We start from the raw sequence: 14,220 nt of genomic DNA, 5'->3' as shown, positions 1-14,220 counted from the left end.
TTCAGGCAACCCGGCAGTCATTTCTCTCCCTGACAAAGGGATTTTAACACTCGCCACTCCAGGTGCTCCGCTTGATTGACAGGATAATTTGGAGGTGTTGAAAATACACAAGAAAGCATACACACGTGACATACAGGACATCAAGGTTATGACTGTTTTTATGCTGACACAGATAGAGTCGAGTTAAATTTTAATTTGTTTTAGGCATTTAGGTTTTCCACCCAGAGTTTCTTATAATCACAATTACAACTCTAAACTTCTTAAAAATAGGAACTAATCTAAACATCCTCTTGCTTTCTCTGCTTCTTTTCATTAGTTATTGTCTTCATGTAACAGTAAACGTAAGAAAAATGGGAAACTAGATGTGGTTGCAGCTTTTTAAAATCAATTTCCCATTTATTTACTGATCATAAAAACCTTGATCTTTCCTGAAACGAATACGAATCCCGGTCTGTGTTGTGAGAGTCATATACTTCACACAGCCACTCTGAGGAAACTTCTCTTCTCTAATGTTAATAATTGTAGCTAGCAATTATGTTGTGTTTGCTGTTCCAGTGTAGATGTACAGAAATGTATTTCAACACACAGTAAAACAATTATGTACATTATTAAATAAGAGAAAAGTAACTCTTATTCCATTAACACCTGAAGCTGAAGATGTACTCATGAAATGTTCTCAGCAAAAAAACTATCCTGCATCTGTGGACTACACAGTCATATGGGTCATATACTGATTCAGCTTTGAGCCAGTTTGATTTTATTTGGACCAAATAAATAAAACTTGTATCACACAGTGTCATTTCGTTTCGGTTGTGACGCACAGAAACATTCATTCATTGTCATCTGTCCCTTTTGTAATGTGGAGTAAAAAAAAAAAAAAAATCCTTCCTGCGCCATCACATGAGCTGCAATTCTAACACAGCTGTGGTGAGACAAATGTCATACCTCCATGACACATTGTGTTCCCAGCCACTATTACTCAATTACTCACTGAACATCACAGAGAGAACCGTTTACAACAGTGAAGTGCTGCACTTCCAGGTTTGATGTAGCTGTACTCTGTTGGACTACTTACTTTTTACTTTACTTACTCTTCAGGTTAAGATTTTACAGCCTATAGAAGATGATGTAATGTGACACTACATTGCTATAAATGAAGTGGTTAAAGTGAGATCCGCAATCATCCCAAACCCTGTAATAAAACAAAAATCCTCCAAGGATTTCGTTGTTCCTCACTGAAAAAATGAGGGATCACATGTGGCAAATGTCTGTCTGCACATTTTTTCTGAACACACGTGTAAGCCGTTCACAAAAGCCTAACATTACAAAGCTGAATGAGCTCAGCGCTCTTTCACTGTTCTGAAAATGTACAACTTAAAGTCATTTCAGGGAACCACTTGCCCACGTCACTCTGAGGCTGAGCAAGCTCCAGTACAACATGCAGCCGCAGTGAGACTCACCTGTGACGTGTAGCCTGTCCCCGCTGACCTCGATCTTGAGGAAGAGACGACCGCGGCGCTCTGTGTGGTCCGTCCCACACAGGCTTGGCACATTGACCACACACTGCTTGTGCACGTTCATGTCACAGGCTAAAAAGAGACAGAAAGCAGAGGGAAGCATGCTAAATGTGGTTATCTTTTATGAAAGTATCTTAGCCCTGGAATCGTGATTCGCTGTTCAAGTGAATCGTGTATATGAAGAATAATTACCATATCAGGATAAATGTGGTTGATTGCACATTTTAGCGGATAATTCTGCCCCTCTGAAGGAAATGTTGATCCCCAAACAGATTCATGAAAGCCATAAATCGAAAGGCTACTTCTTTACTCAAAGGTGCTGCCTGGCACTTAAACATGAATAAGTGATCGCCACATAAACTTGGAGATGCTACATTATAATCACTTTAACCAGATCACATCAGCACCAAGAGGACAGGCCGCCTCCAAGTGTCCCACTGGAATCAACATTGTGGAACATGAACTGAATAACCTTTCAAAAAGGGAGAAACATGTTGCTCTTTTAACACACGTGGAGCCGTTATGGATTTTCTAAGTAATTTCCACAGGAAAACTCAAAGATTTATGGGAAATGTTTTAATTACTATAAACGTCACTGGGAAGATGAAGAGGCTAGTAGACTATAGTTTCTATGATTTATTTTGCTCGTGATTCTTTCTTGTACTTACACACAGACACGGACAAATATACACACACACACACACACACACACACACACACACACACACACACACACACACACACACACACACACACACACACACACACACACACACACACACACACACGTGCGCGCGTGCAAAGCTGAACAGATGAGGGACCAGAGGGGAGAGTGAACATTTGTTCTCCTCTTCCCCCTCGTTTCCTCTTCTGTCCCTTACTGCCCTCTAACTTTCTCCCAAACCTCCTCTCCTCTCCCTCCCACTCTGCATTTTCTTTCCTCTTCATCCAACCATCCATCTCTCCTGCCCCCTACACCTTCCTCCCACCACTTGGCAGCCTTGTCAGGCTGATATGCTGGGAGGAGACAAGAAGAGACGAGAGATAAGGATGCAGCTCATAATAGTGATGGCGTCCCTGCATCAATTTGTTCTGGTGCACTCCCATTACCATCTGTGATGAGGCCGCCACCAGAGACCCACAGATGGATAGACACAGTAAGAAGAGGAGAGAGGGAGAGACAGAGAGGACAGAAGAGGTACAGGGAGGGACAAAACAGGAAGGAGACATGAGGGGAAACAATGGAAATGGAAATAAAAAAGATGACAAGGAAGAGAGGAAGAAGTGTGGGAGTATAAAGTAAGTAAAGGGTGCTGCAAAGACGAGGAAAAATGCAGAAGGTGGGAGGAAAGGGAAAATTAAATGAGGGAAACACAGTGCAAGCTGGGGTCATATCTGCAAAGAAAGAAGGGAAGAGTTGAAAGAGCAGTGTGGGTGGAAAGAATGGGAGCACAGAGAGGACGCAGCAGTTCGGGACAGTGAATTCTGCCTGTTCTGCCTGAGCCCAGAAGTGTAGTAGAGTGTAGTACAGTAGCACTTTATTCCCATCGGTTCTCATTAGGGCTGAGTCTGGGACACATACCAGCACAACATATTAGACACAGGTGTACTCACACACACACATATGCACACAGGTTTGTACTCACTGTCACATTTCATCCCTTGGTGGATGAGTCCATACAGCAGTGAACCACAGTGGTCACAGAAGGTGGGACTGCCATACGTGTGGATCTTGAACTTGTGCTTGCTTCTGGGGTCCTGTGTGATGAAGCAAAATGGGGGGAAGCATCATAAAACTGATGTTTAGATTCAGATTTTTTTTTTTTTTTAAAGCAGAGCAAAAAGTTGGCCCTTTTCCTCTACTTCATTAAAGCAGTAGATTTAGTTGCCTTGAACAGGAAAAAATAAATGAAATCTTGGGGTTCGAAGGAGCCACCTTTAGTCGACTCCTTGGAACATTTCTGTCACATAAATGGACCTCTGTTACAACAGTTGTTTGTGACTCAACTGCTTTACGTCTCCCTCAGTGTTTAAAGGAAAAAAATATTTCAGAGAGCCTCAATATCTGACTTTAACCTCATTAACACAGTAAAAGATTTACTTTCCATATACGGTGGCTGAGTTACATAATTCATGAATTGCCAATCCCACTTAGATTTGATTTCCTTCATTGTGTCTACTGTGCCAGTGGGAGACGAGGAAGAAAGAGAAAGCCCAGGGAGAGAGACAACAAGAAGACAGAAAAAAGAATTAAAGAAACAAGTGGAAACGACTTGTCAGGTCATTGCGAGGTGTGGGAACGTGTAAGATTCAAGTGTCATTTGGTGATGTCTGGTCTCTCCATCTTGTCATCCTGGAAGCCTTCCCAGCATCCTCCCTGATTCAACCTTAAAATAAGTCACAAGTACACAGTCTACAGTGATCCTGTAGTACCAGGAGCTAACGAAATCAAAACAGTCCCACTCCTGGTGCATCTGAGCAAGCGTTTATCTTGGACACATCATTTGCCAGTGAGTACAAACTGAGCTAATGAAGTTGATTCATTTGTAGGTTTTAAATAAAGGGGGCAGGACAGTAGAAACTGGATGATATTCTAATAAGTCTGCATGTTGTAGGATCTGTTGTTCTGCGCAGCCAAGTTCATCTTGTTGGGAACAGATTCATATATTCTCCGGTCAGTATTGTGATAGTCCAGGTTAGCTAATTTCTACAATCACCAAGAAACAAATGCAGCTCTAATTAAAGCTCTGCAAATGAATGTGCACAAACCCCCACCAGTGCCGCCTGCATCATTCTGAAATGTGTCAGAATAGCTGTATGTGTAATTATACAGGCCATTGACTGAGTAAGTGGGCCCTATCATTGAAAAGTGCCCTTTTCCCACAAACACTTACGCTAAATCAAGCCAGCAACATGACGAACGAAGGAGAGTGTGAGCGAGATGCCATCAGAGACGTGCAGGGAAAGTCTGTGTAGGAAAGAGGAGGTGTGACTGGCAGGGGAAGCAGTTGGTGGCGTGGGGGTCCCACAAAAGTCTAATTACCATCTTCTCCTTTTAGTCAATTTGCCTATTTTTGCTCCTTTCCTCCAGCCTTTCATTGAGGCCTTTCTTGGGAAAAAAAAAAAAATGGCATAGTGGCCATGCTTGTTTGCGTCCCAACTGAGTCTTCTCCCCTGGGTCTCCCTCCTACTGAAACCCAAAGCCCGACTTAAATTGTTGAAGCAAACACGCACCAGGGACTCTGACAGCAATGTCCCCCCGCCCCAAAGTCTCTGAATAGCAAGCAACACATGTTTCTCATTTTAAAAGGCATGCTCTCTCTCTCTCTCTCATCTTCCTTCTTTTATATGCATCTGTCTCTTTACCTCATGTCACTCTCTTTGTCTGTACTCTCACTATGCTCTTGGGAGCCATGGGTAAAATTAAAATGAAAGGGTTTCCAGCGTTTGACTCAGTGCAGCCCGTTGCAGGAAGGAGGCGGGTGTGAAGACAAAATCAGCTCCTCTCACTCTAAAACTGTGTGTGTGTGTGTGTGTGTGTCTGTTATTGTGCATGACTGCAGGCATGCATTAATTCCACCCTTTAGGCCATCTTTAAGCCTGCATTGGTGCAGAAACCCAGAAACATACAGATGCCCATTCGAATCAAAACTGGACACTTGCATAGACACACCAATGAGTCCATTGTCTCGCCCTCTCACCTCCTCTGATCCAAACTCATCCGTCCCTCACCTTGCTCTCAGTACATCAAAAGGCCATGGGATTCAACTAACATCATTATTGTACATTCAGAAACACTTTACAAAACACCGTCTGGGCCATGAAACATAATATATGATTCATACACGGATGAAATAAATGTCAGCTGAAGGAAATTCTTGTACACTAAAACACCAGAGAGCTTTCCTTTCAGGTCTGCTTCAGATAGTGCGTGAGAACTGAAAAAAATCTAGGAAAAATACTTTCAGTGTCAGGAAGGGGCACATCTACAATACTGAATTTAAAATCAGCTTGATAAGTGAACATTTTAGCCTGTATCTCTCAAACATCCTCACAGACATTTAAATACTGCACATCACATCGTGCAGTGCTGGGCCAAGATGCTGGCGGACAAACTCTTGACACAAACAGACAGAGCTGCTGAGGCAAACCCAGGAGGGAAGTTGTTTGCAGTGAGGCGAGATGATACTGCTGCAGAAATCCCCGGAGCATAACGAGAGCCACATCAAGCAGAAGAATAGGATGAAGCCAATGATGAGAGCAGAGTGACAATGAGTCGAACATGGGTCTTGCTAATTATAGTCAGACGTTGACAGGCACATTGCCACTGGAGGTAACAATATCTAATTACTAATTGGATATTATTACCATAAAAAGAGAAGGGGACAGAGAAAAAGCTGATTCATCATTCATTCATTCATCTTCTACCACATTTCCGGGGCACGGGGCCAATCCCAGCTCACACTGCGTGAGGGCGGGGTACACCCTGGACAGGTTGCCAGTCCATCACAGGGCCAACACACAGAGACAGACAGAGACCAACAACCACTCACACTCACACTCTGACCTACGGACAATTTAGAGTCACCAACTCACCCAAACATGTCGTCCTTGGACGGTGGGAGGAAATGCAGGGAGAACATGCAAACTCAAAAAGACCCAAAAGACCCCAGGCCCAGGAATTGAACCTACAACCTTCTTGTTGCGGGGCAACAGCACTAACTACTATTCCACTGTGCGGCCCTGATGTGATTCATGTTTGGGGTTAATTGTTTAACAGGTGACCTTTCATATCTGCTTCACACAAATTGGGTGGATGGTTTAGTTATGTGTTGTGTAATTTCTTCTTGTGATGTTTCATAAGTCGAGGCATTTTTCAGTCCGTCATCTTCATCCATGTTTGACTTGATATGATTATGATAAGAGGCATCCCACCCACTCAAGTCTGCCTAAGCTGGATCTCTCCAGGGCCAAAAGCATTTAGGGTCCAGTGAAATGTCACTTTAATATGGAATCACACTCATCTCGTCAAGTTTAAGCAGCTCCGTGCAGCTTTCTTTAAAACAGCGTTTGGTGTTTCACACAGAAACACATCACTGGTATCCTGGAGCTTCAGCAAACTTGTTGCATGTTTTTTGTTTCTCATTTAACAATTGAATGGTTGTTTTTTTGCGTTACTGTTGCGACAAAACACAACAAAAAGTTTTTAAAAGATACACCAGACATGGCAGAATAATACCCTGTGGTGAATTGGGACGCCTCATAGCTTAGCAGGACAAAAATCAACATGTCTTTTTTGGCATCTCTCCCCAAGTTTGACAAATTACAAAGTGGTCTGTGAATATTTTTGCTTCACAGTGACACAATAATTTAATTATAGCTGCTCGTGGTCGCTGAAGAATAACTTTGAACTACAGATTGGAGCCAATAGATCTGTCTTTATTGTTTGTCTAACTCACGTTTGTTGGGAGCTCAAGAGCACCGTAAAAATAATTTTTAACCCCTCAAACTTGTAATGTAATGGTTGACCTGCTCGACACCAGTGTAGTGTGTTTTATTTACCTTTCAGCAAGAATTTAAGAGAAGTCAGAATGCTATTTTCTGGTGCCAAGGCGACACTTTCAAGCATTTAAACAGGCCGATAAAGTTCAAAAGCAGACAACTTGACCTTAAGCCAGCGATTTTATCCAATGAAGAGGAAATACTGAGCACTGTTGTGTTGCTATTTGGATGAATGGAACAAATTCATGAATGCAGATGTCTCTAATCCTCACCATAAGAATGCAGACGGCTCATACAGCCTGGATGGCTTGAGTGATTTGATGCAGTGAACTTCCTTGGGAGAATTTTTTTCTATTTGTTGTTTCAGCAAACAGTCAGCAGTGCTATTTACGTACAACACAAGCACACATTGAGTAATAGCAAAACGGTCCCCAGACATCACAGAGAAGAATTAAATCTCTCAACCATATCAACAAAAAACAAGAAAAAACACTGAAACTATCATGAAAGTAAAAGACCAGGGGCCTCATTTATAAAACTGTGCGTAAGCTCGTTTCTAAAAGTGCATGTATGCCCAAAAGCCATGGGTCAGAGTCATGATGAATTTATGTAGTCATTCCGACTTTTCTACCTGTGAAGCTTTTTGTTTGCTTTGGATTTGAATCATTGTGCTCGTCAGGTTGCTTAGGGGTGTGCACAGTCTCCCATCAGGCCTGTTTTTTTATAGACCACAACCTTTGCATGGAAAGTGACATACGCCCCGTTTTGTGCGTACGGCATGTTTATAAATGAGGTCCCAGGATCATATTGTGAGTTTGTAAGGGCATGTATGTGTGTGTGTGTGTGTGAGAGAGCTAGTGTGAAGGGCTTTGGGGAACAAAGTGAACAACTGTACAGTTGCTATAGTGATAATGGTTTAGACAAAATTCAGTGATGGAGAGTTTTCAGAGAGAACGCAAACAACCAAGGAGGAAAACACACAGACGGTAAATCACTCTGTGGCTTGATAAAATTAAGTGTTCATATTTCTGCAGGCAGAAAATATTACATCTCAAAAATGAATTGAGAAAGAAGAAAAAGAATATTGAAAAAAGAAGAAGAAAGAAAATCGTTCATGGATGAATTCAACGGTTGCTTCTGATAGTGTGGCCCCAAAACAACTAGACTTCTTGTCTTGTTCTGCTGTCCTCAGCCTCGACCGAGTAGACAGCAGTCAGACTCATAGCGGTGAAGGGCACATGCTTCATATTGTCAATGACTGTTTAAGAGGAGTCTGAGGAGAAAGTAAGAGAAAGCATAGAGTATTTATCCAGCGAGTAACTGACGGGATCAGAGAAATAAATAAGACCAGAACAAAAGTAAGTAAAAGAGACTGAAAAATAAAAAGACGTCTCTGACACAACCAAACACAAAAACACAAAATAAATGGACAGCAAATTATCGGTGGACAAACAGAGTCACATGGAAAGAACAGAACGTGGACATCAGAGATGTGGCTCTGTGTGTGTGTGTGTGTTTGTGTGTGTCTGTGGGTGTGCAGGTGGGTGGCATCACAGTTACACCAGATCTCCAGGCCATCAGTTGACACCGCACAGTCCTCCAGCCAGCGATCGTGGGCCTCATTGAACAGGCAGGTGTCCACAACATGGAGATAAAAACCAGTGCCACCTGATGGCATCACTGTGTACCAAACGAGGGCTGACAGAAGACCTCAATAAAGGTCATGAGACGCAGCAGATCTTACAACTACAACAACTACACTAACTACTGGGAGCATTTAAGGAATTATCTCCAAGTCTTTTCTTCAGCAGCCACATTTACAAAACTGTTAGTCATTTACAGATGCAGCAATGATGATGTATTTACAATTAAGTTTTTTCTATATTTATTTGTGGATTTTTATCATAAAATGATGGAGAAGGGTCAAAAATACTAATTATGTCTAAAAATCACACACAATATACACTGAATGAACACTGAGCGGTTCAAATACAGAACCTGAAAGCCACCCAGCAAGAAATTGGCTTCACGTGATCAATTGTGTCACTTGTAGGAACTAATCTGGCTTCAAATACAGACAAAAACAACCATGAAGCAGTGACTCAGTACAAGAGAAAAGAAGAGGGAGGACAGAGGTTGGAAGGAGCTGACATGAGATGTATCAACAGTAGAAAGCAGTGTCAGACACGCTGCAAGTGAGAAATAGAGGCAAGACTCAGAGAAGATAAAATCCAGTTAAAGGCAAAAAGCTGGTAATCATTTGGCTTTTAAAACTGCACAAATACCTGTCCTGATTATATACAGCATCATCCCTTCTATCATCTCCCAGCTGACACTACACACCCCAGAGACATCATTCACCATTAACAATGGTAGCGTTTGCTGGCTTTAAGTAATCTGAGTCTTCACATGATGGCTGCATTGGGAGAAACTGGCACCTGTATTGACTATCCATCACAGATTTAATGACTGAGCTGACATCTGTCTTTCTCTCTGACTTTTCTGTCTAATCATCTCTCTCCATCTGCAGCATGCTGTGTTTAAATGGCCGATTGCCTTCAGACTATCCCACTGAAACCTCATTTATGTAGAAGACACATATAAAGCCTGTAAATCCGAGGAGAAAAGTAGTGTTACCCTTTAGGTTGATTTCCACAAATTAAAAGTGTATCTAAGTAAGCTGATGGGTCTGTGTGTGTGTGTGTGTGTGTGTGTGTGGCCTCTGGCCGGCTCTCTGTTGGCAGTAAATGTCTTATATCTGTCATTTGTTGTGTGCCTCTTCTTCTTGTAAACCTCTCCAGCCTTGTTAGTGAATTAAACATCAAAAGGCATTAGGATATCAAACAGGCCACATGCATGCATACATGCACCAAACGCACACGCACACACTCGCGCAGGATATGAATGAGCTCATTAGTGAGAACAGTTACAGGGAGCTATGTCAGCAACCTCCAAGGCAGCTCATTGGATTAAGAGATGTAGTGATAGCGATATGATGCTGTACAAACCAGTTGGGAAAGGAAGTGCTCTTCTTGGGCATCTGAGAGAGTGATATCCGTTGTGATACAGCTTGAAATACACCATATCATGCAATAGTTTCAAACTAATATAACCATATATATATAGAGAGAAAATTATTACCATTATAAGTGGTATTCAAAACCAAAATGAAGTCAAAGTTTGAGATATTATATCTAACTTTATTAAGCTGTTACTGTTGTTGCATCAAGTTTGCTCAGGCGCACAAGAGAAAGCGCGAACATAAAAGACATGCACAGAATATCCCATATTCTAACTTTCTCACCAACTAAAGAAAATCAAAACAAGGATTAGGTGAGGTTTGGTACATAAAGTCTGATGGATCAGCAAGTCAATCTACCCCGCAGCACACAGTAATATCAGTGCTTTCTTGTGTATTTAGTTACTCTTTAGTTACCACTGACACCATGAAATCAAACTGAGCAGACACAGGTGTCAGGGTCCTTAATCCTTCCCTGCCACGTTCTAATTAACAGTAGGGGAGAGATCCAGTGTTCAGATACATTCACACCGCACACCCTTTCATCACAACCCAACTTTCATCATCAAACACTGTGTTTAATTAGACTGACTAGGATATGAGGCTTGCTTTTATATGCATGGATGTGTGGATGCGTGTGGGCCTTTCTGTGACGTGAGCTGCAGCTAAACCTTTGTTGTATTCACACAGAGGCCAAACCGAGGGGGGGGGGGGCAGATTCAGACTACAAGACTGTCATCACTTCCTGTGTGCTCATCTAAGTGAAGGTGTCCGTTGCTGCAGTTGTCAGGCACCAATTAGGAGACACCTGTGACGATAACACCGTCCCCGCTCAGCGGTAATTGAGTTAAATGGTTCTGAGAGAAACTGGGCTGTTCAGAGGATAGTTGACTTTGTTGAGAGGGAGTGGAGAACGCCACTTAGAGTAACAGGAAGCATGGACTACCACTGTGCTTATACCAGCCCAACACAAATGGCTACTCTGACCAGTCTTTCCGTCACAATATGAACATCAACATAATAATTCAGACCCTTTCATAGAGAAACATGCCTAACTTCCACCAGCACAACTGTCTGTGTTGTTCTTCACTTGACGTCTTTGCACGTATTCATACTCATGGCTCGCAGGTAGAGCCAACATTCATCAAATGAAAAAGTTAGTAAGACACTACAATTATAAGCCACATGTGTCTTCACCTGATAAAATCTCATCAAATACATTACTCATCTTTCTTATCAGAGACTACGACCATGTCCAATTAGGAAAACATCACAGTCAGGAATTGGCTAAAAATAAAAACACCACATTATGCATAAAAGGAACAAAAGCAAAAGAGCTGGAGATAATGAGGGAAGGAGCAGACGTGGCTGAAAACACCCATAAACTGTTCTTTCTCGTGCGTCCTGATTGTTTCTCTCTCACTTCAGCAGTGACAAATTACACTCACTGGTTTCACATGGGGTAGATTTACAGGGATGCAAGGCAACTATAGCCAAACTGTCATAAAAGTTTGAGAAAAACAGATAAATGGGTTAAAAAAAAAACAACTTTTCAGGTCATCTATCACCGTGCTTTCCCACAGTGTGTTGCAGTAGTCCCAATGTTCCCCCCAGTTCCCCCAGTGTTATTATAAAAGCTTTGACTTGCAAGAGAATCAAACAACTGGCTGTTAAAATACCTGCACGTAAATCACCGTGACATCGCCATGGAAACCAAGGAGGACAGGCCCCATGGGACCGTTTCTCCCTCACACACACACACACAGGATTACAAACTATTTTTTACCAGGATGTGTGTGTTAAATAAAAATTCTGAAGTCCAGATAAACTTCAGATTCGGGAGATGGAAATAATGACATCTATAACAGGAACTATTTTTTCCCTCATATAAAGGAAAACAGAGCCTGTAATAACAATATAATAACTTTAAAGAAATGCATGTTAAAGATAAGTAAACTTTGTGACTTTGTGTAACAAACAGGACAAAACAAAACAAAAAAAACTGAAAAGTGACAGGAACAGCTTAGCAGGTATGGCAGCCGTGCCATACCAACCTCTGCACGCAGACTTGAGCGAAATGTGACTGAGACCAGACATTTAACTCCTGCTGGGATGTGATGAAGCGGGCGGTTTATTAACATGTGAGTCTCTAAACCATGAAAACATCATCAAGTGCCGGAAACTACGCAAATCCTTCAAATTACAATCAGCAGCCGCATGACTTTAATATAATCATTTGTTTTATAAATCTCTCATCTTCTGTGTTGATGAAGAGCTTTACACAAGTGCTCAGCGGCTGATTGACATCAACAAGCAAACAAAGCCAGGATAGTGAAGAATGAACTTTTAGCCTATGGGGTACATAAGATAGATAGCTAAAGCACATAGCGGGATGGGATGTAATTGCACACATGGTAATCCTCAGCGGCCATCTGTGACAAAAATATGTTAGCAGGATGCAGCCAATAGAACAACATCATCATGTTTTAGTGTGTGTGCCATTTTATGACATTTTGTGTGACCATTTTTGCCTTTAGCATAGCAACAGGAGTAAAGCTCTAATCTAAAACAAAATTCAGCCTGCATGTCTGTTTTGAAATGTAAACATACTTTTATTTTCTTCCTTGCCTTCATTACTCTTCTTGCAATTTTTGTGTAGGTGCAGTTCCCCACTCTGTGCTACCTTAACGTCAGTATGTTGTGTCAAATGAAGTGCGTTTCTTAAGTTGTGTCATCCACAGTCAGTTGCACCGCCCAGGTTTTACGTCGATGAAAAGTGAAGGCTATATGTTACAGAATAAGTTTAAGAGCAGGTTGGAAGACAGACAGTTATTATGATCACCATTGACCAGTAAAAGCAAAAGCAGACGAAATGAATGTATGATCATTAAATCACACCACATCTCTGTGCAGCACTGGCCTTAAAACAGCAGTCAGCTGCCTTAATGGGAAAAACCCCAGGGCTCGAATCATAGGCATAGTCTCAACAAATATGTCCAAAATCTGCTCTTGGAAATTATTATTAGTTTTTATTTTTTATTAGTAACATAGAGTGAGCAGAATCCAAAATGCAGTTTGACTCTGAGGTGTGTGTCTGCTAAACATGTAAACAGATTTTCTGGTGTACTTTTGCTATCTTTCTGTATTGATTCTGACATGTCCTAAACCTTCTGACATTCAACTGTGTGTGTTTGTGTGTGTGGATTATGTCTAATGCCCCGTATCTGGCAGAGAAACCTCTTCGGCCCCTGATATTTCTGTCCAGCATCCAAACAGCGGACGATTATCGCTGTGCCACTTGATTGTTTATGTGTGTGTGTGTGTGTGTGTGTGTTGATGCAAACATGTATCCCTTACTATTTACGTCTTGGCAATTACATAAGCTACACAGCTGCTCTCTGTCTCTTTGCCTTTCCTCTGTACAAGAGCTGAATACACAGCTCTCCTCCCAACGCTGCACCGTTCTACGTCCAGTTCACAAACTCACGGTCGATATCTGACCACACACGCCGCCGTGGTGTCCTGTCGTTCTTGTTGAGTGAAAGCTTTCAGATCATCCTAGAGATTCGCAGCATTAGGATGAAGTGAAAAGATCAACAGCTGGCCTGTCAGTGGCTGCTAATCCTCGAGGTGTTAGTGATATGGGAACATCCCCGTGGTTTATCCATACATACTGTAATCTTGTGATTAGAAAGAGTGAAATATCACTATTGACAAGATGAGAAGTGTGGGTCTTAGACAAGATGAGCCTCTGACCTATGTCTGGAAAAATCTATGGACATGAATGTATATTGCTTCAGTGGCAATATGTGGAAATACCAAAGCTGTAATTGCAGTGGTCTTTTAAAGTACAAGTCACTGGTCACAGCCATAAAAGCATATTTATGTGGATAAATCTGAGTGGAGGTAAAGTAAATATGGAAATGTTCTGATTATTCTATTATTTGGTAATTTAGTTTATTACACTTCTGGTTATAAGGTGACAAATAAACACCACATCTGTGCTTTTCTTTACTTACTCTGAAGATTTTCTTTGTCTAAGTAATGTAAGAGCAAACAATTTGGTCCACATGGCTTTGTCAAACGCTGTGCATAAACAAGTAAACATGATTAGGGAGTCGCTCTACATATTCATAATACTAATAACATATCAATAATCAACATTGGGATGATCTATTCTTT

The 14,220-nt window shown here is 41.7% G+C and overlaps 1 protein-coding gene across 3 annotated transcripts in view; it reads right to left on the bottom strand.

Annotated features, from left to right (window-relative positions):
• Nucleotides 1-14,220, bottom strand: part of prkcab (protein kinase C, alpha, b) — a 79,403-nt gene that overhangs the window by 22,041 nt on the left and 43,142 nt on the right. For all 3 annotated transcript variants that reach the window (XM_029507646.1, XM_029507647.1, XM_029507648.1), the window contains 2 exons: nt 3,164-3,275; nt 1,461-1,589 (listed from right to left, as the gene is read on the bottom strand). In XM_029507646.1, the coding sequence (XP_029363506.1) occupies nt 1,461-1,589; nt 3,164-3,275 (241 nt within the window). The remainder of the gene's footprint in view (nt 1-1,460; nt 1,590-3,163; nt 3,276-14,220) is intronic.

The sequence above is a fragment of the Echeneis naucrates genome, chromosome 8 (genome assembly GCF_900963305.1).
Source record: "Echeneis naucrates chromosome 8, fEcheNa1.1, whole genome shotgun sequence".
In the NCBI taxonomy this organism is placed as follows: Eukaryota; Metazoa; Chordata; class Actinopteri; order Carangiformes; family Echeneidae; genus Echeneis; species Echeneis naucrates.
This window is presented reverse-complemented; position numbering and strand designations above follow the sequence as displayed.